General features: G+C 65.1%; 3 protein-coding genes across 5 annotated transcripts; 2 read left to right on the top strand and 1 right to left on the bottom strand.

The window, feature by feature from the left end:
• The first annotated feature begins 383 nt into the window (after positions 1 to 383).
• LOC116958986 (intestinal-type alkaline phosphatase-like) lies at positions 384 to 4,898 on the top strand. Its single transcript, XM_032982409.2, has 11 exons — positions 384 to 583; positions 1,779 to 1,948; positions 2,139 to 2,254; positions 2,335 to 2,509; positions 2,613 to 2,785; positions 2,859 to 2,993; positions 3,073 to 3,142; positions 3,255 to 3,387; positions 3,503 to 3,696; positions 3,817 to 3,933; positions 4,159 to 4,898. Exons 1-11 carry the CDS (start codon positions 384 to 386, stop codon positions 4,443 to 4,445), a joined length of 1,770 nt encoding a protein of 589 aa, XP_032838300.2. The 3' UTR covers positions 4,446 to 4,898.
• A 326-nt stretch (positions 4,899 to 5,224) lies between these two features.
• LOC116958985 (intestinal-type alkaline phosphatase-like) lies at positions 5,225 to 8,590 on the top strand. Its single transcript, XM_032982408.2, has 11 exons — positions 5,225 to 5,294; positions 5,729 to 5,971; positions 6,087 to 6,202; positions 6,453 to 6,627; positions 6,799 to 6,971; positions 7,066 to 7,200; positions 7,290 to 7,362; positions 7,448 to 7,582; positions 7,702 to 7,893; positions 8,035 to 8,145; positions 8,232 to 8,590. Exons 1-11 carry the CDS (start codon positions 5,225 to 5,227, stop codon positions 8,492 to 8,494), a joined length of 1,686 nt encoding a protein of 561 aa, XP_032838299.2. The 3' UTR covers positions 8,495 to 8,590.
• A 187-nt stretch (positions 8,591 to 8,777) lies between these two features.
• On the bottom strand, positions 8,778 to 19,847 carry ECEL1 (endothelin converting enzyme like 1). 3 transcript variants are annotated; one of them, XM_042796699.1, is made up of 18 exons: positions 19,775 to 19,847; positions 17,186 to 18,077; positions 15,020 to 15,088; positions 14,734 to 14,844; positions 14,101 to 14,193; positions 13,723 to 13,847; positions 13,064 to 13,286; positions 12,813 to 12,911; positions 12,639 to 12,713; positions 12,039 to 12,142; positions 11,763 to 11,821; positions 11,557 to 11,608; positions 11,359 to 11,426; positions 11,116 to 11,240; positions 10,747 to 10,812; positions 10,457 to 10,552; positions 9,786 to 9,862; positions 8,778 to 9,545 (listed from the first exon to the last, which is right to left on the bottom strand). In XM_042796699.1, exons 2-18 carry the CDS (start codon positions 17,927 to 17,929, stop codon positions 9,446 to 9,448), a joined length of 2,286 nt encoding a protein of 761 aa, XP_042652633.1. In that variant the 5' UTR covers positions 17,930 to 18,077; positions 19,775 to 19,847; the 3' UTR covers positions 8,778 to 9,445. The 3 variants fall into 3 exon arrangements, with proteins under 3 accessions (XP_042652633.1, XP_032838227.1, XP_042652647.1); XM_032982336.2 differs by lacking the exon at positions 19,775 to 19,847 and adding an exon at positions 19,641 to 19,708; XM_042796713.1 differs by lacking the exon at positions 19,775 to 19,847 and adding an exon at positions 19,652 to 19,700.
• Positions 19,848 to 24,999: the final 5,152 nt, after the last annotated feature.

Here is a 24,999-nt window from a genome sequence, read left to right as displayed (position 1 = left end):
TCTCCCTGCCACTCCAGAGATCATCCAGCCCCTCTCAGACCAACCAGTCCCCCTGCAGCCTCCAGGCACCTCTGCCCGCTCCCCATCCCCATGTCCCCCCAGCCATGATGTGCAGGGTGTCTCCAGGGGCATGGGCTGCTCCGGCAGCCTCCACTTCATCATCCCTGCAGGGACGGGCAGCCACAAGTGGCGGCTGATGGAGGGATTGATGTCTGGCAAGAAGGAGTGGATCCATGGTGCCAGGCAGGGAGGGGGCCCTGCTTCTCTCTGCCTCATCGGTGATGACAGATGTGGCCTTGGCACGGACACATCTGCCCTTGGCAGGTGTCAGGAGCTGGCCAAGCCCGGGCTGCCCGGCTCGGGATGGGGGATCGGGGCCTGGGATGGGTCAGGGCTGGGCACAACACGCTCCCCAGGAGCTGGCAAGCCGTGAAAGCCGTCGGGGTCACCTGCAGTCCCCAGGGGTTGTGCTGCTGGCGGTGTCCTTCCAGGTGGCCTGGTGCAACCACGCGTGGATGCCACCTCGGGAGTGGGAGCGGGTGGGAGCAGCCTGTTCCACCTTGGATCTCCAGCTCCTCGCCGGGTACTGGTGACGTGGGGCTGTTCCCCACCTGCAGCAGACACCTCGTGCAGGTGTGCTGGCATGGGCTGCCCTGGTGTGCCCAGTGTGGGACTGTATCCCCTGGGAGAAGGGACCTGAGGACAGTGACACCAAAGGCAACATGTTCTCCCCCTACCCCTCAGCACTGTGTTCCCCTTCTCAGGTTTGTCTCAGCGGAAACAAGGCCAATCCAGCCCAGCCCCGCTCAGCCTGTCTGCAAAAATAGCACTTTGCCCTGTGCTCTCCGTGCTGCTCCTCGGGGTCCCAGAGGCAGCCGCCCCATGGGAGCTGGGGGCCATGAGGTGCCCTGGTCCTCAGGGACGGGTTAGAAGTCCTCCCTCGCTAGTGGGGGGCAGGGATGGCCCCAGGGGGGGCTGGGGATACTGGAAGGGCGCTGGGCAGGGCTGGGAGATAGTCTCTGAATGTTATCAGCCCATCGTCTCACCTGGCGGGGCTCAGCCCTCTGGCGGGACAGGGAAGGGCCATAAAGGACTGTGTGTCCCCCCTCCCCGCTCCCGCCCTGGACACAGGCGACATTCAGGGAGGGAGCTGAGGTGGGCAGCATGGGGTGGCCACTCTCCCTTGGAACCTGCCTTCTCCTCTGCCTCCTCGCCCGGCTCGCCGCTGCAGCCTCAGGTGACAGGGGACGTATGGGACAGGGAGGGTGGGGGACCCCTTGGTGAGGGACACGGGGTCTGGTGCCACTTCCCTGGGGGCCTCTGGGGGCCCTGTCGCCTCCCCATGGGATACCAGCAAAGCCAAACCCTCCCGGCCACCTCAAGGTGGTTTGAGACCCCAATCTTTGAATGGGTTTGTCTCAGTCCCTCCCCTGGCCCGTGGCCCCCTCATCCCCTGGCAGTGGCTTTGGATCAAGTGGCTCGATAGCCCCAGCTGGCCACGGTTGCGTGGGCATGGCACACTCGCCACAGGAGGGGCTGATGCGCGGGCACCTCATCCCCTCTGCCGAAAGGCACAAGGAACTTCCCTGCCAAACTCTGCCTCAAGTTTCCCCCTCTGCAGTCAGGCTCTGGATAATGCTGGGATTGCCAAAGGCTGGGATGATCCCCAAAGGGCTCCTGGTCCCTCCGAGGCCCCCATGGAGGGGGCTCAGAGCAGCTAAATTCACCTTGGGTGGAGATACCCACGCGGGTCCCCAGGGTGGGTGTTACCCCTGCAGACCCCCAGGTTGCCCAGCCTCCTGCACGGCCCCGGCTCTGCTCTCCCCTCCAGATGCCGAGAAGACCCCCGGCTACTGGAACAAAGGGGCCAGGAGGAGACTGGACCTGGCCCTGGCATTGCAGCCTGCAGCACGGCGGGCCAAAAACATCATCCTCTTCATGGGTGACGGTGAGTGCCCCAGGTCCTGGTCAGGCCCCGCGGCTCCATGGCTCCTCAGCAGCCAGGGGACATGGCTGGTGAGAAAATGGGGCTGGTGCAGGTCCCCTCCTCCCTGGCTGGCCCCGGGCAGTGCCTGGGGAGGGCAGGACTGTCCCTGTTCCTGGCACCTTGCCACCCCGTGGCTCTGCCGTGCCCACAGGCATGGGGCTGCCCACCATGTCGGCGGCTCGGATCTACAAGGGGCAGCTGGCCGGTGGCTCGGGCGAGGAGAGTGTCTTGGCCATGGAGAACTTTCCCCACGTGGCCCTGGCCAAGGTGAGCGGGGCAGCTCCGGGGGTGGGGGGGCAGCCCCGCTGCCCCTGCCCAAAGCCCCACCGGCCCCCACTTGCTTCCAGACCTACACCATCGACCGGCAGGTGCCAGACAGCGCTGGCACGGGCACAGCCTACCTCTGCGGGGTGAAGACCAACGCCAAGACACTGGGGCTGAGCGGGGCAGCCGTCTATGGCAAATGCCGCACCACCTTTGGCAATGAGGTGGACTCCATCCTGCACCGGGCCAGGCTGGCAGGTACGGGGCAGCGGGCAGCCCTGCCAGAGAGCCTGGCATGGCATGGCCACCTCATGCCGCGCGGGGCTCGCAGGTTCCCTGTAAACCCTTGCCCGCGCTGCAGGCAAGTCGGTGGGCATCGTGACGACCACGCGGGTGCAGCACGCGTCCCCCGGGGCAGCCTATGCCCACTCAGCCAGCCGGAGCTGGTACGCCGACGCCAACATGCCCAAGGAGGCGTTGCGGGATGGCTGCAAGGACATTGCCTACCAGCTGGTGCACAACACGGACATCAACGTGAGCCGGGGAGTGGGCGTGGGAGGGAGGGGACAGCGGGGACTTTGGGAGGGTCTGCTGAGCTCCCCGGCAGGTGATCCTGGGCGGCGGGCGGATGTACATGACCCCCAAGCGTACCCCGGACCCCGAGTACCCAGAGGACCCAGCTCAGAATGGCACCAGGAAGGATGGCCTTGACTTGATTGCTGAGTGGCTGAGTGCCAAGCAGGTACCGTGCCGGGGCGGAGGGGACGTGACGCCGGGCACGGGGCACATGCTGTTGGCACCGTCTCCGTTCTCGCTGGCAGGGCGCCCGCTACGTCTGGGACAAGAAGGGCCTGGACGCAGTCGAGGATGACTCCGTCAGCCATCTGATGGGTATGATCACCACCCGCACCACCGGCAACACCTCCTCCTCCCCACTCCGGGGGTGCTGGCAGAGGCACGAAGTGGCCCCAGCGTGGACCCCCGCCACATTCTGCCCCACCAGGCCTCTTCGAGCCACAGGACATGAAGTATGAGCTGAACCGCAACACCTCCACGGACCCCTCCATCGTGGAGATGACGGAAAAGGCCATTCGTATCCTGCGCAGGAACCCCAACGGCTTCTTCCTCTTCGTGGAAGATGAGTAGCCCCAGGCAGGCAGCATGGCTGGGGCTGGGGTGGGATGCGGGTCCTGGGAGCGGGTGGGGGTCCTCGGGGACCAGGGAAGAGGGTGACGGCCACATTCCCTGTGCAGGTGGCAGGATTGACCACGGCCACCACAGCGGCCGGGCCAAGCAGGCACTGATGGAGGCTGTCATGCTGGACCGGGCAGTGGCGCGGGCAGGCGAGCTCACCTCCCGCTCCGACACCTTGACCGTGGTGACGGCTGATCACTCCCACGTCTTCACCTTTGGGGGCAACACGCTGCGTGGCACCTCCATCTTTGGTGGGTGTCAGGGAGGGGGCGGCAAGCACCGCTGTTCCCACCTCCCCTTTTTGCTTCCACCAGAGGCTGAGCTGGGGAGAGGTACCTGGCTGGGACAGGGGGTGACAATATCCTTTCCAGGGCTGGCCCCCAAAAAAGCCAAGGACAAGCGAGCCTACACCAGCATCCTCTATGGCAACGGTCCTGGTTACAGCATCCGCGCCGGCGGCCGCCAGGCCGCCAGCCTCCCCGCTGCAGGTAGGAGTCAGGGATGGGATGGAGGTGCAGGGTGGCTGGGGGCAGTGTCCCACAGGCACTACCCCTGGGGCTGCAGGGGGTCCTGGTGCCACCGCCTTGCTCAGGAGCCACTTGGGCAGGAATCGCTCCAGGGCTGAGGTGATGGGAGCTGCACCCCCCCATCCCTGGGATGAGTAGGGGAGCCTGCTGCCCCCAACCCCATTTCTCCTGCCCCCCTCCCTGCAGAGGACAAAGACTACAGGCAGCAGGCAGCGGTGCCCCTGGAGACCGAGACCCACAGCGGGGAGGATGTGATGGTGCTGGCCCAGGGCCCCATGGCCCACCTCTTCCACGGGGTGCAGGAGCAGCATTATATCGCCCATGCCATGGCCTACGCCGCCTGCCTCGAGCCCTACGCCACTGAGCCTGGGTGCGGGTCAGCCCGCAGGGCCTCCCATGGCACCCAGTACTCTCCACAGCCCCTGCTCACCCTCCTGGCTCTCTGCGTGGCTGCTCATGTGGTGGGGGGCTGAAAGCCCCACTTCAACCCAGGCTTCCCAGCCCTCCCCGAGCCACCCCACTGAACATCTTGACAGCCGGGTCCCTGCTGTGGCCAAGATCAAAGGATGCAATAAAATATGGGTTGTTTTTCTCCATCTGCCATGTGAGATTTTGCAGCAGCAGTTGCCTCCTAAGGTTCTGCCCTGTGCTTCAGTTTCCCCAGGTGGTCATGGCTCCTAGTTCCCTGCCGGAACCAGCACTTGGGGGCATTGGGGTGATGGAAGAGACGAAATGAGGGTGAGGGGAGGCCATGTGCCCCCTCAGCTTTGCCAGGCTGGGGCACAGCACGCAAGGGTTGGTACTTCCCACCAAGGGCCGAGCAAGGAGCAGTTTTAGTCCATATCTGTAGGTATATTGCTCAAGAAAGTGCTGGGCAGAGAGCAGGGCTGCTCAGTGCACAAGTGACCCCAGGTGCTTCTGATACCCCTTTGCCCCAGGTCTGATGCTCCGCGTAGCCTGTGGCACCCGGGGCCAGGGCATCCCCCCGCCTGGCATCGCAGCACTGCAAGCCAGGCACTGCCCATCCTCTTGCCCTCTGCGTCTGTTTGCGCTCCAAGTCCGTCCATCCCCCAGCAGCAATAAGGTGATGTGCCAAGGAGGTGCCAGCAGCCCAGCCCCGTGGCCTTTGTGCCGGCAGGACACCAGGCTGACATGCCGAACCCCTCCACACACCCCTCAAGGGCCAAAGTCCCTCCCCAGATCTCCTAGAGTTGCAAACACTGCCAGCGGCACTGGGCTGCTGGATCTCACCATGCAGCTCCTGGCATCCCTCACCTTCTGCCTGGGCCTCTGGACAGGGCTCAGCACTGCTGCCATCCCAGGTGGGGACATGGGTGGGGATGGGTGCCTGGCTGCCTGCAGTGGGTGCCTGGAGAAGTGGGGTACCCCGCAGGGCACCAGCCTGGCTGGCCATGGGGAGGGTCTGGGGAGGGGAGCAGGGGCTGCCCAGCTCTGCAAGTCTTAATGGGGGTTACCGCTGCTTTTCTGGGGTCCTTGAGCCAGTTTTCCCCTGGGGGGGTCAGGTTCCTGATTGTTTCTGGGCTGGGGGAGATGTCTGGGGGAAGTGTCTGTAGCCTCCGCCCTCCCACCCTGCCCATCCCACCTGCCAGATAACTCATCATATCTGGTTTTGCTGTCCCCCCACCCTGCCCCTGCTCTTTCCCTGCCCCAGGACCCCTGGCCCAGGCAGTAGGTGCAAGCCTGCACGGTCTCCCTTCACCCCAAAGAGCACCCTGACCCTCTTGGTCCCTGTTAGAGGAGATCCCAGCATGGGGATGCCAGGGAGCGAGTGCCCCTGGGCTGCGGGTACCCCAGGGATGTGGGTGTCCCAGCGATGCGGGTGCTGGTGAGCTGGGACTGACGGGGGCTGATCCTGTCCCAGCAGAGGAGGAGAAGCCATCCTTCTGGAACAAGCAGGCGGCTACAGCCATCGAGGCCTCCTTCAAGATCCAGCCTAGGATAAGCCAAGCCAAAAACCTCATCCTGTTCCTCGGGGATGGTGAGTCCCACTGGCACCCACGGTGGCCACGCTGGCACGGCCAGTGCCCCGTGGAGTGGGATGCGGGGATGGCACCTGGTCCAGGCGGTGACAGGGACCCTTTCTCCTCGTCCAGGATTTGGGATCCCCACTATCACAGCCACCCGGATCCTAAAGGGGCAGCAGAAGGGAAAGCCGGGCCCTGAGACCCCCCTTGCCCTGGATGCTTTCCCCTATGTGGCTCTCGCCAAGGTAAATGCCTGCCATGCTGGGCGTGGGGGCAAGGTAACGCTGGGCACGGGGCCACGGTCATACCCCTGGGGCTGCTGACACAGAAGCAGCCCCAGGGATGCACATATGGGCTGCACAGGGTCCCTGCCCATCCCGCACTTGTCCTCAGGTGAGCAAATGAGTGTGGCAAGGGGTGCTGGAGAGGGGTGCACCCCACTGGGCGCCTCTGCCAACTGTCCCCTGCCCTGAGCCCGGCGTGTGTCCCTGGCAGACGTACAATGTGGACCGGCAGGTCCCCGACAGCGCGGGGACAGCCACAGCCTACCTCTGCGGGGTGAAGGGCAACTACCAGACGGTGGGAGTGAGCGCAGCCGCCCGCCACTCGCAGTGCAACACCACCAAAGGCAACGAGGTGGTCTCGGTGCTGGAGCGAGCCCGCAAAGCTGGTAATGGGGGGCACAGGGCTGGGGGGGTATCCCGTGGGGACAAGGGGTGTTACACGGAGGGGCTGCCCGCCACGAGCATCCGAGGGCTTGATGGTGGGGGACCCCGTGTCACCCTTTGTGGGGCCTGATGGGTGAGTTGGGGGGGGGGGGGGGGGCGTGGGGGTGTGACAGGAAAGGCGGTGGGCATCGTGACGACGACACGGGTGCAGCATGCGTCGCCCTCGGGGACCTACGCCCACGTGGTGAACCGCAACTGGTACGCGGATGCCAGCATGCCCGCGGACGCCCGCCTCCAGGGCTGCAAGGACATCGCCTGGCAGCTGGTCCACAACGTCGACATCAACGTAAGTGCATGGGAGGGGGAGAGCAGGGGCAGACACCCACCCCCCCACCCCAGGCACCCCTCCACTGACACTGCACCCGTCTCGTTTCCTCCAGGTGATCCTGGGGGGCGGTCGGAAATACATGACCCCCACAGGGACACCGGACCCTGAGTATCCCACCTACAACACGGAGAACGGGATGCGCGAGGATGGGAATAACCTCATCAATATGTGGCTGAAGGCACACCCGGTGGGTGGCACGGTGGGGACAGTCCTCTGCCCACCGCCCCCAGGCACGGGGCTGGGCACCCGCTAACCCTCTGTGGGATTTGTCCACAGGGTGCCCGCTACGTCTGGAACAGGACAGAGATGCTGGCTGCTGCCGCTGACCATAGTGTGAAATATTTGATGGGTAACAAATGTCCCGTGTGCTGGGACCCGACAGCCACCGGGACACATGCAGGCACTGAGACTGTCCCCAACGCGTCCCCTCCCAGGTCTCTTCGAACCCGCGGACATGAAGTACAACCTGGTACGTAATACCACCATGGACCCGTCGCTCACAGAGATGATGGAGGCGGCCATCACCATCCTGAGCAGGAACCCCAACGGCTTCTACCTCTTCGTGGAAGATAAGTCAGGGCTGGTGCCCCTGGGGTGGGCAAGAGGGGGGTCCCGGATCCCCGAGGTGGGGATAAGAGTTGGGGGTGCTGCCGTCGGTCCCCAGCCCACCACAGGCACCCGTCTGCAGGCGGCAGGATTGACCACGGCCACCACGACGGTGCCGCCCATAAGGCGCTGACGGAGGCGGTGGAGTTTGACCAGGCCATCGGGCGGGCAGGTGCCCTGACAGACGAGGCTCAGACCCTCACCGTCGTCACCGCCGACCACTCGCACGTCTTCTCCTTCGGTGGTTACACGCTGCGCGGCTCTTCCATCTTCGGTAGGGCTCTGCCCGGCCACCGAATACAGAATACAGCCCTGTTCTGGGTGCTGTCAGCTCTGGGGCACCCTGGCTGCAGCCAGAGGGGTGATACGGGGGTTTTTTAGCTGATCCCCCCCCATTCCATCACCTCCTCTGCAGGTCTGGCCCCCAGCAAAGCCGGTGACAAGAAGAACTACACATCCATCCTCTATGGGAACGGGCCGGGCTACCCGGGCACTGACCGGCCCGACGTGAACGATGACACAGCCAGTGAGGGCACAGGGACCATGGCCGGGTGGTGGGATGGGTCTGGGGGCCACCGCTGCCCCCTTCACCCCTTTCTCCCCCCTCCCCAGACCAGTTCAACTACTTGCAGCAGGCAGCCGTGCCCCTCGACTCGGAGACCCACGGCGGCGAGGACGTGGCCATCCTGGCCAAGGGCCCCATGGCCCACCTCTTCCACGGGGTGCAGGAGCAGACCTACGTGGCCCACGCCATGGCCTATGCCGCCTGCCTCGAACCCTACACCACCTGCCGCCAGCGGGGCTCTGCCCCCGGCACCCACGCCACCTCCCTGGCCCTGCTCCTGCCCACCCTCCTCCTGCCCCTCTTCCACTGACCCCACGGGCACTGCCGGGGACACACGTCCCCCTCTCCCCACAGCACCCGCAGGTGGATGGAGGCTTTTTGGGGGGGGGGGCATCTCTGGTCTGGATGTGGCAGCCGTGGGGCACCAAATCCTGGGCACAGGATGGGGCTGTACGCCACCCGCACAGCGTGTTCAGTGTTTAATAAACGTGGGGTGTGACAGACGTGTTGGCGGTGTGGGGGTGCCCGCGCTGTGCGGGCAGGGCTGGGGGTGCTGCCCGCTGCTGCCCACCCCACGGCCCCTTGCACCCGCCTGGCATATCCAGTGCTTTATTGACCAGAAACAGCAGCGAAAAATACAGCGGGTGTCCATGTCCCCACGCTCCCGGGGCAGGCTGGCAGCACCCAGCCCCGAGCTGTGCCAGCTGTGCCCACCCCCTGGCAGGGCTGACGCGGGGACAGGAAGGGGCTGGCATGGGGGATGCTGGGGAGGGCACCAGGCAGGGGGAGGATTTTGGTGTGGGGCAGCCCCACGCTGTCTCAGGTTCACTCTCCCTGGCTTAATCGGTGCTGGGATGGATGTGGTAGGGCTGGGTGAAGGGAAGGATTTGAGGTGGTGGACAGGAGAGGGGGTACACGGGTGCCTGGACGTGCCCTCATACCTCTGTGGGGACTCAGGACCCCACAGTGCATAGGGCAGGGGGTAAGAAAGGGGTGGGCAGGAGGCAGCTGCCTCTGGGCAGGAGCTCATGCCCACCCCAAGTGTCTCCCCCCTGCCTCCACCCCGCCGGCAGGTGCCTGCCTTTGGAGGGGGGGGTGACCCCCCTGTGTCACCCAGGGGTGCCCCTTTGCCTGGAGAGTAGGAGGGGGAGATGGGCAGAGGCATGGAGCAGGCACAGGATGGCACTTGGGCAGGGATGAGGATGGGGGGGGGGGGGGGGGGGGGGGGGCGGTGCCAGCCTGCCGGAGGGGTGGATTGGCCTCACCACACCGAGCACTTGTGCGCCGGGTTCATGGGCGAGTTCTTGGGGCAGTGGAAAACCCGTCCAAACTCCTCAAACTGCGACACGCTGCCCAGGACCCTGCCAAAAGAAGGGGGTGCAACTGAGAGCTGGACACCCTCCTGCTCCCCCCCTCCCCTCACCGCTGCCATGCACCCCATTTGGGGCACCTGCTCACCCCCTCCCCTGCCCCAGATCGCCCACTCAAAAGCTGCTGGTGCCAGCACCCCAAAGGGTCCTCACCCCGCTTTGCACGGCACCACCAGCTGTGGGGAAGTCTGGCACCCACTGTGCCCCCCCTATTTTGGGGCCAGCCGGTACCTGTAGTGCTCTGGGGCGTGCTTGTCCGTCAGCACCTGCAGGTAGATGGACTGGGACCGCCGCTTGATGCACCAGTTCTGCGGGGGAGAAAGGTTCCCATGGGTGAGCTGGATGGGGCACCCTGTGTCCCAGCACCCACTGGAGCCCGTAGGGTCCTGGAACCCACTGGGACACAACGGCCCTTCTGGCTGCTGGGGGACTAGGGCAGCGATGACCTGGTGGTGCTTGTAGGGTCTCCTGGGAGCCTGTGTTTGTGGTATAGACGGGTTAGGAGAGCATAGAGACATGTTTGTTATTGTAGGGTCTCCTGAGGTTGTGAGATGCCTAGCTGTAGGGTCTCCTAGAAGTTTAGGGTCATGTGCATTTGTTGCTGTGGGGTCTCTGGAGGTGATGGGCGGGACATGTTTGTTATTGTAGGGTTCCCCAGGAGCAGCAGGGTAGTGTGGGGTGCTCCTTGCAGGGCTGAGCCCCATACCCTGAGCCCAGAACCAGCTGGTGCAGCCAAGCCTGGCTCCTGGCCATGGGCACCAGGTCCCCCAGGGCTCTCTCCCCATCCTTTGGGGCCACCAGACCCACGCAGGGTGACACACACCCCGCCACACACACCCCACACACACCACCCCCCCGCCGTGCCCCGGTACGTGCCACACGTGGGGAGGGCAGGGGCTCACCTGGGCAAAGGCAATGAAGAAGAGCTGGTCATGTGTGTATTTCAGGTGGTGCAGAGGGTGCTCGGGGCCGTGCTCCCGCACCCACTTCTGGTAGGCCTGGAGAACAAGGGGTGCCCTCAGCATGGCCTGGGCACACCCCCAAACCCACCCCAAATCCCCCAGCAACCAGCAAGCAGGATCATACCCACTGCCCGCTTCAGGGATCAACGTGGGTCCAGGGGGGGTTGGTCTCAGCAGTTGCCCCATGGCCCTGCCAGGGCCATGATACCCCAGGGTAGGGGGACACTTACATAGTAGGCAAGTTTGAGCCCCCCCATGTCAGCAATGTTCTCCCCCAGCGTGTGTTTGCCGTTGACCTGCCAAGAGAGGAGAGACAGTGGGGTGAGCAGAGATGCCCCCCCTAGACAGATATGCACCCCATGCCCACCCTGGCACCGAGGCCGTGCCTCAGTTGCCCCCACCCAGTGCCCTGAGGAATTTCCCAGCTGAGGTGTGATGAGTTGTTGGATCTCAGGGCTGGTCCAGGCAGAGCCATGCTCTCCTGCAGGTCCCCAGCCCCAGTGACAGAGCAGCGGGGAACCTCCCCCCCCCCCTTGCCCCGGGGGCAGTGTGTGACACAGCATTGCCCGGAGGGCGAGGAGGGAGGGGGGGGGTCCCACCCGCTGGTTGTAGACAGTGAAGTTGTCGTAGAGGTTGACGATACACTGCGCCTTCTTCAGGAACTTGCTGTACGACCGCTCTGTCCACCAGTGCACCAGGTTCCCGTGCCGGTCGTACTGTCCCCCTGCAGAGGCAACCGCCACCACCAGTAGCCCCAAGGGACCCGAGCGTCCTGCCTGGCTGCCCCCAGCCCACCCATCTCCCACCCTGGCATGAGGCTGGGGCGGGGGGATGTCGCTCACCCCAGTCATCATAGCCGTGGGTCAGCTCGTGTCCGATGATGGTGCCAATCCCGCCATAATTCAGAGACCTGTTGGGTGGGGAGCAGAGGTGAGAGGGCGGAGGGAACTGTACTGGCAGGGATGGCGGTGGCCCCAGGATCTGGCACCCCCATACCCTGCCCTGGCACCCCCATGGCCATGCCCCAGCCCCACACTCACTGCGGGAACTCGGGGTCGTAGAGGGTGGGCTGCAGGATGCCAGCGGGGAACACTGGGGACACAGGAGAGCGTTGCAGTTGTAGGGGGGACACCCTGCCCTGTACCCACCCACAGCATCACCCGGCGTCAGGGGATCCTGCGCCGTGCCCCCCCACCTCAGGCCCTCCCCACACCCCGTCGCCTCGGGGAACTGGGCAATGCCTCACCCATCTGGTTCTTGTTGGGCAGGTAGTAGGCGTTCAGCGCCTGGGGAGGCAGCAGCCACCTACAAGGAGAGACAGCAGTGCCAGGCTGCGGGGGCAGCGGGGGGGGCATGGAAATGCCACACCTCTTCCACAGCTGGGGGGACAGGGGGGCATTCCTGGCTTGCCCTGTGCCCTCCTGCCTACACCCTGTAGGGTGCAACGGGGCACGGGGACAGGAGGCATTGGTGGGCCATGCTGTGCCCCCCCATGCCACCCCCAGGGCAGGGAGATACCCACGCAGACTTGTCCACCTCCTGCCGGATCTTCTTCACCGAGAGCCTGATGCTGAAGGCGATGCTGTTGAGGATGTTCTTGAAGTAGGTCTTCTCATCCACCTCGAACTGGGGGGGCACAGCCACGTCAGGGGGAATGCCAACCCCAAATGCCAGCCCCAAGAGTGTGGGGAGAAGGGATGGGGTGTCCTCCCACCCCCCAGAGCCTTGGGGACAGAGGGTGCGGGGTTGTGGCTGTGGGCTGGATGTGGCACGAGCATGTCCTCGTGTCCCATGCTGTGTGCCCACATGGGCAGCTGCATCTCCATCACCTCCATGGGGTCCCCCCTGCTGCTGGCACACCCAGCCCTTGCTGAGGATGATGCTGAGCTCTGGAAAGTGCAATATGGGGAAGGAGACGTCACTCCAGACCCCGGGGAAAATATATGGCACTGCCCACCTGGCTGTGGCCATGTGAGTGGTGGGCACAATGAACTACCAGGAGGTGGCTTGTTTTGGGGTGGCATCTCCCCATTCTGGTCTCTGCAGACCCTGAGGCAGATGTGGGGGACATCTCCCCCCTCCATGACCCCATGCCCCCATGTGACCCCGGGCCACCCCTTGCCTCATACTCCTTGTCGATGGCCTCTGGCTTCAGCAGGAAATCGGGGTACCCAATCATCACCATCATGTACCGGAGCTGCAGGCAAAGCGAGTGGTGGGGTCAGGCCCCCCATCCCATGTGCCCCCCCGGGACGTGGTGAGGGCAAGGGCAGGGGTCCATGCTGGGGGCCGCTACCTTGGCCCTGGCGGCTCTCCGTGTCTCCTCATCCATCCAGTCCAGCTCATCCAGGCGCTGGTCCAGGATGTATTTGATGTCCTCCACCAGCTGCTGCACCTATGGTGGGTCACCACGGGCACTGGCACGGTGTCCTCACCACCCATCACTCCACCAGACGGCCCTCAGTGGGGTGCTGGGTGGCGGTAGGCACCTTGGCAAGGTGACAGGAGGGACGCAGTGACTTCATGCCCACAGGCAGCATCACCTACCTTGGCTTTGCTGGTGGAGGAGAAGTGCTCCTCGACGAAGAGGGCGCCCAGGGCCATGCCGAAATGCTTGTTGGCCTGGCTCAGGCAGATCTTGCCCAGTTCGAGCTGCTTCTCATTGCCCTCCATCTCCTTGGAGAGCTCGTGGATGGCGTCGCGGAAGGGGGTGGAGAGGTGCTCACTCAGCACCACCACGATGCGCCACAGCATGTAGTTGTGAAGGATCCTGGGGACAGGGGACAAGCTCAGGCCCCCCGCACGGGGCACATCCCCAGGCACATGGGGAGGGTGGGGAGCATGCTCCAGGGAGGGGGACACTCCTGCTCAGGGACCAGGCAGGCCATGGGGGTGGCCATGGCCTGTGGGGGCACAGGGACAGGCTGGCACCATGTCCCTCCCTGCTGTGCGATGAGACTGGCGACCTCCAGCATGGAGGGGCTCGGCGGGCGGCCAGGCATGACCGGGATGCTGCGGGGCTCATGACCGTGCCTTCTCCCAGAAGCTTTTCTGGGGTCCTCATGCCCAGCCTGAATTCCTCAGGATTGGGGTATTGTGGGGGGGCGGGGAGCCAGCCACAGCCGCCCTGTGCCCACCCTCATTGCCAGCCCCCTGCCAGGCTGGGGAAGATGCTGGGGGGCACAGGGGGTGCCAGCCCCCCTCACCTGCTGGGCGTCACACGGATGAGGTCAGACACCTTGTGCATGTAGTCAGTGGCCAGCAGCACCACCTCCTCCTCCTCCGAGAAGTTGTCGTGGAAGATGCGGTCCAGCAAGCGCTTCCACTTGAGCTGCCAGGGCAGACACAATCAGGGGGGCACAGGGACCCCCTCTCTGTGCTGTCCTGGAGGGAATTCCCTCCAGGCTTTACAGCTTCCCACCACCCCTTCCCACCCAGAAAAGTGTAGGGTGGATTCATCGTCCTCAAGTGGACTTTACTGAGGGGGGGGGCAGCAAGGGCATGGCGCAGGGGGCAGGGACAAGTGTGGGGCACAGGGCAGATGGGGGATGTGGGGTGGCAGGCTGGGCACCGGGGGTACTCACCGTGGGGGTGATGCGCTGCAGCTCGCCCAGGGTCACTTTGTGGTACATGCTGCTGACGTCCCTCCGCACGTCATCGTACTCGGACACCGTGATCTGCACAGGGTGGGCACGGCTGTCACCATCCCACTGCCCGTCTTGGGGGTGGCACAGGGATGGGGAAAGAGGGGTTACTGACCCACAACCCTCCCAGCTCCCTGCCCTGGGAACCCTCTGCTGCCAGTGGGGCCCTGAGGGCTGGTCATGGAGTTGGGGTACCCAAGGGCTGGGCACCAGGGTCCCCCTAGAGCTGACTGGAGTCCCCAAAAGCTGGGCATGTATTTCTCAAGGGTCTGGAGTCCACAAAGACTGGACAGGGGGGTCCCCAGGGTCTGGAGTGGTTGTCCCAAGGGCTAGGACTGGGGGTTCTCAAGATGTCAGGTCTGGGGTCCCTGAGAATCTGCCACAGGGTCCTCAAGGGGCTGGGATCCCCCAGGGCCAGGCATGAAGGTCCCCAAGGGCTGGGCAGGGAGGGTTCCTAAGGGGATTGGGATGGGGTCCCTTAGGACCAGGCATGGAGGTCCCCAAAGATCTGCAACTGGGGTGCCCAAGGGCTGGGCAGGGGCACCCCAAAGCCAGGGTGGGCATCCCCCTCACATTGGCGAGGTGCTGCTCCAGCTGCAGGATCTCCTGGGCCTTCTGCTCCACGTGTTCGGCCCCCAGGAGGGTGAGCAGCCGCTCCATGAACACCCGGTACGCAGCCAGGATCTGTGCCGAGGGAAGGGACACTGAGTGCCACCCTGCACTGCCCTGCAGGCACCCCAGCCCCTGGCACTGCTGGCAGTGGGGTGCCCGCTGTCTGCCACCCCACGCTGGGTCCTGGTCTCTCTCCTGGTGTCCTTGTGACATCAGTGGGACACCCCCCACCCCCCTCCCACCTCACCTTCTCGCTCTCCTCATCCTGTCCCAGGTAGAGGGTCCGTTCAGGCAGAGTCAGCCCATCCTGGTCAATCTGGGGGGAGAGACAGGGGCAGCGGGTGAGCAGAGGGAGTGTGGGGGGGGCTGTGCTGGGAAAGGCACATCTCACCTTCCCCCATATTGCAAGATCCCCCTGGTCCCCGGGAGCCATAGGGTCAGTCCTGGGCATGGGAAGGTCCCATGTCTCAGTTTCCCTCCTGCTAGAGGGTGCTGGAGCTGCGGTGGGCAGCATGCAATGGGCTGGGAGAGCTGGGCAGAGGGCAGGCCCCTGCCCCATGGCCTGACTGCTGCCTGGCACACAGACTGCCCCATAATCTGCCCTGCGCTGACACTACACTCTGCCCCACAGTGGCCCCACGGCTGCCCCACAGCTGGCCCCGCTCCTGTGCTGCAACCTGCCCCATGGAGAGTCGCAGGGTTGAGCCACATCGCATGGACACCCCCAGCTTTACAGACACAACCCCCCCAACACCCACACCCCCTGCTATCCCCAGCCACAGCCTCTAACACATACACACGTGTGAACACGCTTGCACGTTTGTGTACACACCCACACATCTGTAACGCACCCCTTTTGACACACATCTATGCATGCTCACCCCCCCACACACCCCTACGCATGCACCATCTTATTTACTCTCTCTCTTTGCACACACACACACACACACACACCCCCTCGCATTTTCTCTCTGGCTCACCCCCCCCCGTGTCCCACCCCACCAGCTCCCCTCCATGCGCACAGCCCCAGCACTGCCCCACACACCCACAGCCCCCCCACAGCCTTTCTCCATCTCCTCCCCCATCACCCCCACCCCTTTGATTTCCCACAAAGGCACTGTCACACGGACAGCCCTCACACACACCCACACCCACACCCCACACCCCCCCATCACCCTCGCACCCACCGCACACCCGCCCCCAATCACACCCGGACACACACGACCAACCAAACCCTGACACTCACCCTTGGGGGGGGGGGGGGGGTGTCACACCCCTCTCCCTCCCACGCCCACCCCGGCACACCCCGCGCACACCTGCACCCTCCCGCTCAGCCCCGCCACCCACCCGCCCTTTCCCTGTGACACACGCTCCCTCTAGTGTACGTACACACGCGTGGCCCGTCGGCACGGCCCTGCTCCTCCCTGGCTCCTCACACTCACCCGCCCACTCACGCTCAACTCCCACCCCCCCCGCACACCCACCTCCCGGCCCCACGGCCTCACAGGGAATGGGGCAGCTCATCCCAGCCACTGTGTCCCCTTCCCAGTGCTCCCACCATCTCCAACACTTCGTCCCCACCATGCCATCACCATTCCCACCCCCCCCTCCCCATGCTCAACATGTCCCTGCTGTGCCCACCGCCATGCCCACCACCGCGTCCCCACCCTGCCACTCCCGTGTCCCCGCTGCTGTGCCATCCCCCATGCCCATCACTGTGCCCACCATGACGTCCCCACCGTGCCATCGCTGTGCCCCGCATGGTGCCCACCACCGCACTCCCACACCCACCAAGGGTGCTTGAGGCTTGGCCACCCAGACAAAGCCCACCCACGCCCCGGTGGCATCACAAACCGAGGGATGCAGGCTGGCAGGGGTGGGGAAGGCTGACAAAGCCATGGGCAACTGCCCTGGGCACCCTGGCCCGGTGCTGTGGGGCCAGCGGACGTCCCCCTGTCACCTCCTAGGGTTTGGCCCCTCCGTGCAGATGGCAACCAGGAGGCCAAGGTGAGGGGCTTGGCCGCTGGCACTCTGGAGACCCTGGTGCCCTGTGGGGCTGCCCCAGCACCCAAGTGGGCAGCACTGCCTCATGCTGTATGTCCCCCTGACCATGTCCTCCCCCCTGACCATGTCCCCCTGACCATGTCCCCCCGCCTGCATCCTCCCCCCATCCTAGAGGTGCCACCCTCACCCTGGGGCAGCCTCACACGGGGGTCCCACCATGGGGAGATGGGGGGTGGGGGGGGGGTCCCCAAGGACATGGGCTGTCCCCAGCCCGGCCGCCTGCTGCAGCCAAACCCACACACGGGGCAGGCACCCAGTGCCACTGCGACAGGGACGGTGTCACCAAGGGGGTGTCACCGGCACAGCTGGGTGGTGGGGGGGGACAGCCCCAGGGACAGGGTGCCCTCACCCGGATGACGTAGCGGGAGGTGTTCCTCTCGTCCAGGCTGACGGTGAGAGAGAAGAGCACGGCAGCGCTGTAGACCCCCTGCGTCTTGTAGAGCAGCTCGTTGAGGTCCCCGCGGCCCGGGGGGGCATCCCAGCCGCCACACTCCCCGATGACCTCCAGCATGGGCCGTGGGCCCAGCCGGTCAATCTCAGCCCGGTCCAGGCACGAGCGGAAAAACTCCTTGACCTTCCTCTCAGCCGAGGCGGGGGCTCGGCGCCGCACGGGGCGGCTCAGCAGCGCCCGCAGCTTGGCCTCGTTCTGCTCGGCGATGGCCCCGATGGTGCCGTACACCAGCTTGTCCTCGGGAATGCCGTGCCGCCGGAGCCAGCCGCCGCAGGCGAAGGAGTAGAAGTCCTGGCAGGGATCGATGGTGGCATCCATGTTGGCGCTGAGGAAGCGGGACGCCCGCAGGAAGGCCTTCTTCTCCTGGCACCCCTCCAGGCAGTAGCTGTCCCCTTCAGCCGCCAGGTACTTGAGGACCAACATGCACGTCAAGATGACACAGAGCCCCGCGGCGAACACCAGCCCCGAGAGCAGGCAGACCTCCCGGCGGCTCCAGCGCGGCAGCCCCCCGCGGCGTTTCTTGGCCCCGGTGCCCAGCTGGAGGGCGAAGCCGTTGGGCAGGGTGCCGCTCTGGTACTTGCTCACGTACTTCACCTCCTGAAACTCGTCGTAGTGGGCCGTCAATGAGTAGGTCTTCTCCATGGCTGGGGATGGGGCTCCCCCGCAGGCAGTGCGGGTGCAGGGGGGGCTCAGGGAAGGCGGGGGGCAGGCTCGGGCACCCCACGACTCATGCTGGAGCTGTGCCCACTGTGGGAGATGGTGGAGGGTGCCTGGGTGAGGCGGGAAGCTCCTGGAAAAGGCAGAGGAGGTGGTTGAGGGGGGTTTGGGGAGGAGCAAGGAGAAGGAGGGGGGGGGGGGGGGTTGCTTCTTGGCGTCATCGCTGCCTGCATCGCCATCCCTGCCTGTGTGCCCCGCTGGTGGCACTGGGACTGGTCCTGGTGCCAGGAGCTCGGTGGCAGCTCTACCCCATGGCTGTCCCCTCGGCCAGCCCCTCTGGTGACACGGCAGGGTCCTGCCTGCATGATCCCAGGCAGGTTTCAGCCCCTGGCACAGCTCCATCCCACACCCACCCAGCACACCCGCGAGAACACCCACGCCGGGTGGGCGTCTGGGGTGGTCCAGCGAGCCCATCCTCACCCCACCCTGTGAGAGCCCTTCCCAGCCTGGGGGGGGGGGGGGGGGCACACAGGGCTGTGGGTCCCTCTTAGTGGGGTATGGAAGGGTGAGCAACTTGGGGAAGAGGGGCTTTGGGGAGATTTTGGTGGGGGGGAGGCGTTGGGTTGGGGTGTTGCGGGTTGAGTCAGGTTGTGTGGCCCTGCGTCAGGTTGCATCGCGTTGCGCTGTGGTGTGTGGCGTGTCGTTGTGTTGGGTTGGGTCGTGGTGCGCGGTGTTGCATTGCGTTGTGGCAAATTGTGGTGCGGTGCGTGATGTGTGCGTGAAGTTAATTCCAGTCTGGGGCGGGGGGGGGAAACCCTGGACCCTATGGACTTCTCAGAGCATTTTTCCCCCCGCGACAGCCACCATTCACCCAATCCCTCTCTGCTGACTGGTGCCTGATGGGCAGGGGTCTCTGGCAGGGGTGTCATGCCGGGAAGGAGGGGGTCTGTCCATGAGAAAAGGAGGGTGGAGGCATAGATGGGTTGGCTGGGGGGGGGACACACTCCAAAAGGGGAGCCCCAAGCTTGCTCTGTGCAGAACGTCATCTGGATTTGCAGGTGGGCAAGGACAGGCTGGGGACAAAGAGCCGCTTGGGAGGTGGCCGGTATCCCCGCAGCGGCCCCCCCCCCCCCGCCAATCTCCTCAGCCCCCGTTCCCTCTGCAACTTGGGCAAAGTTGTGCCCCGGCGCCGCAGCCCGGCGGTGCCCGTGCCGGGGAGCTGCCGCCGCCGGAAAGTTTGCGGGGCTGGCAGCAGGCACGGCGCGGCGCGGGGGGAGACAGGGGGGGCTGCCCGGGGTGCTCGGAGGATGCTACTCGGGATGCTGCCCAGGATGCTCGAGGGCGCCCGGGGGACGCTGCCCAGGATTCACGGGGGATTCTGCTCGGGATGCGCGGAGGATGCTGCCCAGGATGCTCGGGAGATGATTGCCGGGATGCTCGGGAGGTGCTCGGGAGGTGCTCGCCGGGATGGTGCCTATGGTGCTCGGGGGGATGCTCGAGGGTTGCTCGAGGGATGTTCGGGAAGTGCTTCCCGGGATGATGCCCGGGATATTCGGGGGGTGCTCGCCGGCAGGCTCGGGGGGGGTGCTCCCCGGGCTGCTCGGCGCGGGTGCTCACCGAGGTACTCGGGGGGATGCCCGGGGGATGTTCCCCGGGATAATGCCGGGGATGTCCGCGGGTGCTCGGGGTCGCTCACCGCTTGCTCACCGAGACACTTGGGGGATGCTCCCGGGATGCTCGGGGGACGCTGCCCGGGATGCTCGGGGATGCTGCCCGGGATGCTCGGGGATGCTGCCCGGGATGCTCGGGGGGGTGCTCGGGGGTGCTCACCGGCTTGCTCGGGGGATGTCAGCAGGCTGCCCGGGGCTGCTGGCGGGCCGGCCCGGCGCTGCCCGTCCGGCTGCGCGCCCCGCGCTCCGCTCCGCGCCCCGCGCCGCGGCTGGCGGAGCGGCGGGGCCGGAGGGAGGCAGCGGGGCGGGGAGGGGGTGGTGTCTCCAGCCCGGCTCTCCCGCAGGCCAGGCTCCATTAACGAGATTATTATGCAAATGGAGCAGCCCTGTGCCACCCGCCAGCCTTACCTCATCATCCCCGCCGGCGGGGAGGCAGGGCAGGGGGGCTCCCCGGGCCCCCCGCCCCGGGGGGCTGGCACAGGGCTGGCAGTGCCACTCTGCCTGGCATCCCCCGTCCGGGGACCCTGCTGCCATCCCCCGGCAGCCCGGCATCCAAGACGGGCACGGGTGGGCACGGCCCCTGTCCTGTGCCAGGAGCATCCTGGAGCCTCGGTGACACCCCCCCCCCCCCCCCCCCGCACCGTGCCCAAGCACTCTGGGGGGCCCGTCCAGTCCTGCCAGGGTGGGTGCAAGGGGAAAGGGCCATGGGTGGGCAGGAGCTGGAGCCCGAGAAGCTCTGGCTGAGAGGGTGGGCACGGGGGGTAGCACGGAGTGGCATGGGGAGGGGGCCATGCACTCACACACACACACGCACACACGCGAAGGTCCAGGAATATTAAACTGCATTGCAGATAAATCCCCAACATAAATATCGTGAGCCGCTCTGCCACGGGGGGGCCCAGCAAGGCGATTTATAGCCCAGCAATTCCCACCGCCCGCGGCGGCCCCCTGCAGCAGCCGTGTACCCCAGCCCTGCGCCACCATCCTGCCTGCCATGCTCAGGGTGCCCTGCCACCCTCACCCCCACACTGTGCCTGCACAGCTCTGGGTGCTCGGAGGGGGGCACTGAGTCTTCTTGGGTGCTGGGGTGGGAGCCCCAGGCAGCCCATACTGGGTGCTGTGCTACACACGGCACGGGGACCCTGTGTGGCATGGGATGGGTGGCTCAGCTAGCATGGGACCCACTGTGTCATCCCGTGGGCACCGTCAGGAACAGCGCTCACTGCCTGGGGTGGCTGAGGCTGTGCTCTCCTGCGCTGGGGTGCCGGGGTGCTGGGCACGGCCCGGGCAAGGTGCCTACTGCAGCACCGAGATGTGCAACAGCACACGCACGTGTAGCAGCACGCGTGTACATCACATGTGCACCCATGCTCACTGCACCGGGACAGACACACACATGCTGTGCCTCCACACACACACACACTCAAACATAAACATGCACCGCCGTCCACCTCCCGCTACAGGCACAGGTACCCTGGCACACACGCAAACACACCCCCCCACACTCACACACCCCACACATACACACACCTGGGGCACACACCAGGGCAAAGGGCCTCCGTGAATCCCACCAGAGAGACACCCCCCAGCTTGGGCACCCCAGCCAGCCAGGCACCACCAACCCAGTGGCGTGCAAGCGCACCCAGCCCCAGGCTGCTTCGTGGGTGGGCACGGGGTGCCCAACCCTGTCTCTCAGTGGAGAGACTGGCCAGAGGGTGGGGGGCATGGGGCTGGGTGCCATGCACTGGCCTCCCCATGCCTGCGCTTAGCCAGCCCCGAGTCCCGCTTGGCACCTTGGTGGGAGCATGATGGATGCGCACGGGAAGTGGGGGCTGGTGTTATTAACAGCCCTGGGTATTGCTCCAACAGGGCTGTAAAAATTAAAGGCGTGTGGATATAAAATAATGGATAAATCTGAGCCGGCCGCAGAGCGCTGCGGCGTCCCGCAGGAGTTGGCATCTTGAGAAGCTGGGGTACAGCAGGCGCAAGATGAGCACCTGTGTGTAGATATGGGGTGCCAGGCAGTGCCCTGCACCCACTTCTGAGTGCCAGCTCCCCCTAAAAGTCTCCACCGAGTGCCCTGAGAGGATGTGCAGGCAGTGCCAACCTGCAGAGCTGGCACTACAAGGCAAGCGGCTGCTCCAGAAGCTGGGATGGAAGGAAAAGAGGTTGTGCCTTTGCAGACAGGGCTGGGGGTGCAGGGCACTTGCTCCGGGATGCCCACAAGCACTGCCCAGCCCACGCACCCCCAAGCAGGCAGGATCTGTGCCATGGTGCCAGTATACCTGGGTATCACCAGGTTGGTATGACCCCAGGGTCCTGCCCATCCTACGGCCCACTGCTCCCACCCCGAGCAGGGCCTGGGGCAGCACCTGGCTTGCCAGCCCCACTCCACCCTGCCCGTCCCGTGGGCCACCCCGCCAGCGTCCTCATTTTCCCCGAGATTAGCTGCGGCGCGGGAGCCTCCGCGCACCGCCAGCAGGTGACAAATAAGATTTTTCCACTCTCCCGAGCACCCGGCATGGGTCTGTCATTGAAAATGCAAAGCAGCGCGGTGCCAACCTCCACCACCCGCCCTCCCCTCCACCAGCCCCTCAGTGCCAAGCACCCTGCCAGATGAACAACCCCCCACACCCCCATCACATCTAGACCCCTCTACTAGACCCTCTGCTCCCCCTCGGCAGTGCTGGGGTGCTGGGCATGGTGCCCTCGTGCCCAGTGGGACAGGATCCTGGGGAGGGCGGTTCTTAGAGGGATGCTAGTTTGGGGGTGTCAACCTGGGTGGGCAGAATGGCCTCGCAGTGTCCTTCGGGTGCACCCTACATGGCACTGCAGGTAGGGGAGAAGGGCAGGGGGGTGCACGGGGATCCCCACCACATTGGGTATGTGCACCCCACCACAGCCTGCCTGCCTGCCCCCAGGGAGGGTGCCAGGCTCTGGGGTGAGCACACGGCAGGCTCACCCCAGGAGCACGGGGTGAGGGATTGTCCCTAGCAGGAAACACTTGGCCCAAGATGTGCCCGCTGAGGTGGGCATCACCCCACAAACCCCAATCCAAGGGACTCCATCCCCAGCACCCCATGGCAGGAGGAATGGGAGCACTCCACACCACAGCTGGGCACATTCACCCCAGCACCCACAACCCTCACCCAAGGACCCAACCCTCCCAAACCCCTCAGCCCCCCCAAACCCCTTGGTCCCCTCCAGCTCCAACCCTGGCATCCCATTACCTGCCACATCCCCTGCCCAGAGTCAGGCACCTCCCCAGCAGCCCCCAACCCCGCTCCCCCCCCACCGCCGCCACGTCTCCCCTCCGCTATTGTCAGAGGGTTGCCTCTGCCTCTGTCTGCGAAATTAATTCGGAGGTGGAGAGGGAGAATTATGTAAAGTGTGGTTATTCTGGAGCGGCGGGGGAAGCGCGGCTGATGGCAAAGTGCCTTTTTGTGTGTTTAATATGCATTTTTTTCCAGCGGTGCATTTTCAGGCGGGTAATTTGCTGTCTTTTCAGACCCCGATCAGTATCATTTCTCTGGCAATGACAGCTTTTATTTGCACTGAAATGAATGCTGCGAAATTTCCAAGAAATAGCCAAGGCCCCGTTGGCTGCCCACCCCCACAGGGCTGGGGCATAGGCACCCACCGACGCCTGCCCCCCACAGTCCCCATGGCTAGCCCTGGCCCCCCCACAGCCCTTTGGCCGGCCCTTGCCCACGGCCCCACACAGCAGCATTCCCCAGGGGTGTTGGGCACTCGCGTGTGCCAGTTTGCACACACCCTGTGTTCACAGGCGTGTGCACTCCCCTGGCTTCCCTGCCCCGACCTTGAGCCCTGTGTGCACATCGGCACACCACACCCGAGGGGGGTGTATATACATCCCAATGCACGTGCACATATAGACACCCCTTGTGCATCTGCAAACACCCCCTTGTGCATGTCTGCACCTCTCCCACAACAACACCCCCCCTTCTGTACACACACACACTCCTAATCCATGAATATCCCCCCTTAACTCATACACCCCCCCCCTCCCCGTGCATACATGTTCCTCCTTGTGTGCTGAAGGTTAGGAGGGGGCACTTTGTATCCCCCTCCAGCCCTTGGCACAGCACCCTTGACTCAGTCCACCAGGCTGCCGGGAGGGTTTGGGGGTCCCCCATGCAACCCTCTCTCTTTCCGGCACAACCCAGCCCTTGGGGAAACCGAGGCACAAAGAGGGCAGGCACAGATGGGTGCTCTCCCCCCAGCCCATCACCTCCCCAGGCACGGCTGAGAGCCTAGAGAAGACGCGGGGTGGGTGTCTGTCTGCGTGTCTGTACGCTAGGCGGGAGGAGGAAATGCTGTTTGCGTAGGTGTGTGCCGCGTGGGTGTTGCACACCGGAGCTGCCGTGCCGGCGTGCCACACTGCCTTCGCAGCGGCCGTGCACGCTGCGTGTGCACAGCCCGGTGTGCACACTGCGCGCCCGTGTCAGCTCCCTGCCCCCGTCCTGGCGTGCGTGACAGCCTGTCTGCAAGGGTGGCACGGGCACGCGTGGCCCTGCGATGCCGTAGGGGCACCTCTGGCTGGGACAGTGGCCCCGGGTGTGCCACACAGTGTGTGTGCAGCTGGGTGTGCTCCTCCCGGGGTGCCCAGGGGTGATGGATGGTGTTGGGGGGTGCCCATGTATGTGCAGTGCTCCATCCCCCTACAACACCATGGCGGGGCTGTACACCCCCAGCTCTGGGTCCTGTACACCCCCAGCCCCGGGTCCCCAGCTGCAGTGGAGCTGGTGCCTGGCACGGCCAAGGTTAACTCTGCTGGAGCCCATCGGCACAGTGCAGGGAAGCTTTAATTTAATGAAGTGTGAGGCTTTTTATGGGCTTTTAATTACGTGGTGATAATTAACATTATAGGCCGCCAGGTCCCGCTGGTGCCCGGCTGCCCTGTGCCAGCTCCCGCCTGTTTGTAAATAAACCCCGTGGGCGGCACAGTGACCACCCTGGGGCACCCACCTCCCGCAGCAGGGACCACAGCCAGCCCCAGGCCCTTGCCCACGCACCGGGGTGGGGATTTGGGCACAAATTTGAGCACAACCCGCTGCAAAATGTAGGGAGCAAAGGGCCCCCCCATTCCCCCCACCTCTGAGCAGCACCCAGCTACCTGGGTTTTTCCAGCCCTCTGGCCAAGCTGAGTTGCCAGCTGGAAGTGCCAGGCTTGGCAAGAGGGGCCACAGGCAGCAGTGCCACAGTAGTCCCCTACCCCAGAGCCCAGCCTGGTCTGGAGTAGCCCTCCCCCCACCCCCAGTGCTGGGCTAATAGGAAGCAATCCATCAGGCAGCACCCGGGCACGCTGCCCGCCTGCCAGGCACCCGATGGATTTATCACCCAGCACCCAGGCAATTTCCTGCC

This window comes from Tyto alba, unplaced genomic scaffold (assembly GCF_018691265.1).
Source record: "Tyto alba isolate M040663 unplaced genomic scaffold, T.alba_DEE_v4.0 Super-Scaffold_10, whole genome shotgun sequence".
Taxonomy (NCBI): domain Eukaryota; kingdom Metazoa; phylum Chordata; class Aves; order Strigiformes; family Tytonidae; genus Tyto; species Tyto alba.
Note: the sequence above shows the minus strand (reverse complement) of the source record. Positions and strands in the feature narration are given on the sequence as shown.

Bases quoted from the DNA above. Each gene is read 5' to 3' on its own strand.
- LOC116958986 (XM_032982409.2), top strand. From the start codon at position 384: ATGGGTCAGGGCTGGGCACAACACGCTCCCCAGGAGCTGGCAAGCCGT. The intron at 1,949-2,138 runs GTGAGTGCCCCA...CCGTGCCCACAG, and splicing joins CATCCTCTTCATGGGTGACG to GCATGGGGCTGCCCACCATG. The intron at 2,994-3,072 runs GTACCGTGCCGG...TCTCGCTGGCAG, and splicing joins AGTGGCTGAGTGCCAAGCAG to GGCGCCCGCTACGTCTGGGA.
- LOC116958985 (XM_032982408.2), top strand. From the start codon at position 5,225: ATGCAGCTCCTGGCATCCCTCACCTTCTGCCTGGGCCTCTGGACAGGG. The intron at 5,972-6,086 runs GTGAGTCCCACT...CTCCTCGTCCAG, and splicing joins CATCCTGTTCCTCGGGGATG to GATTTGGGATCCCCACTATC. The intron at 7,894-8,034 runs GTAGGGCTCTGC...CCTCCTCTGCAG, and splicing joins GCGCGGCTCTTCCATCTTCG to GTCTGGCCCCCAGCAAAGCC.
- ECEL1 (XM_042796699.1), bottom strand. From the start codon at position 17,929: ATGGAGAAGACCTACTCATTGACGGCCCACTACGACGAGTTTCAGGAG. The intron at 15,089-17,185 runs GTGAGGGCACCC...CTCTCCCCCCAG, and splicing joins CCTCCCGCTACGTCATCCGG to ATTGACCAGGATGGGCTGAC. The intron at 11,822-12,038 runs GTGGGTATCTCC...CTCTCCTTGTAG, and splicing joins CAGGAGGTGGACAAGTCTGC to GTGGCTGCTGCCTCCCCAGG.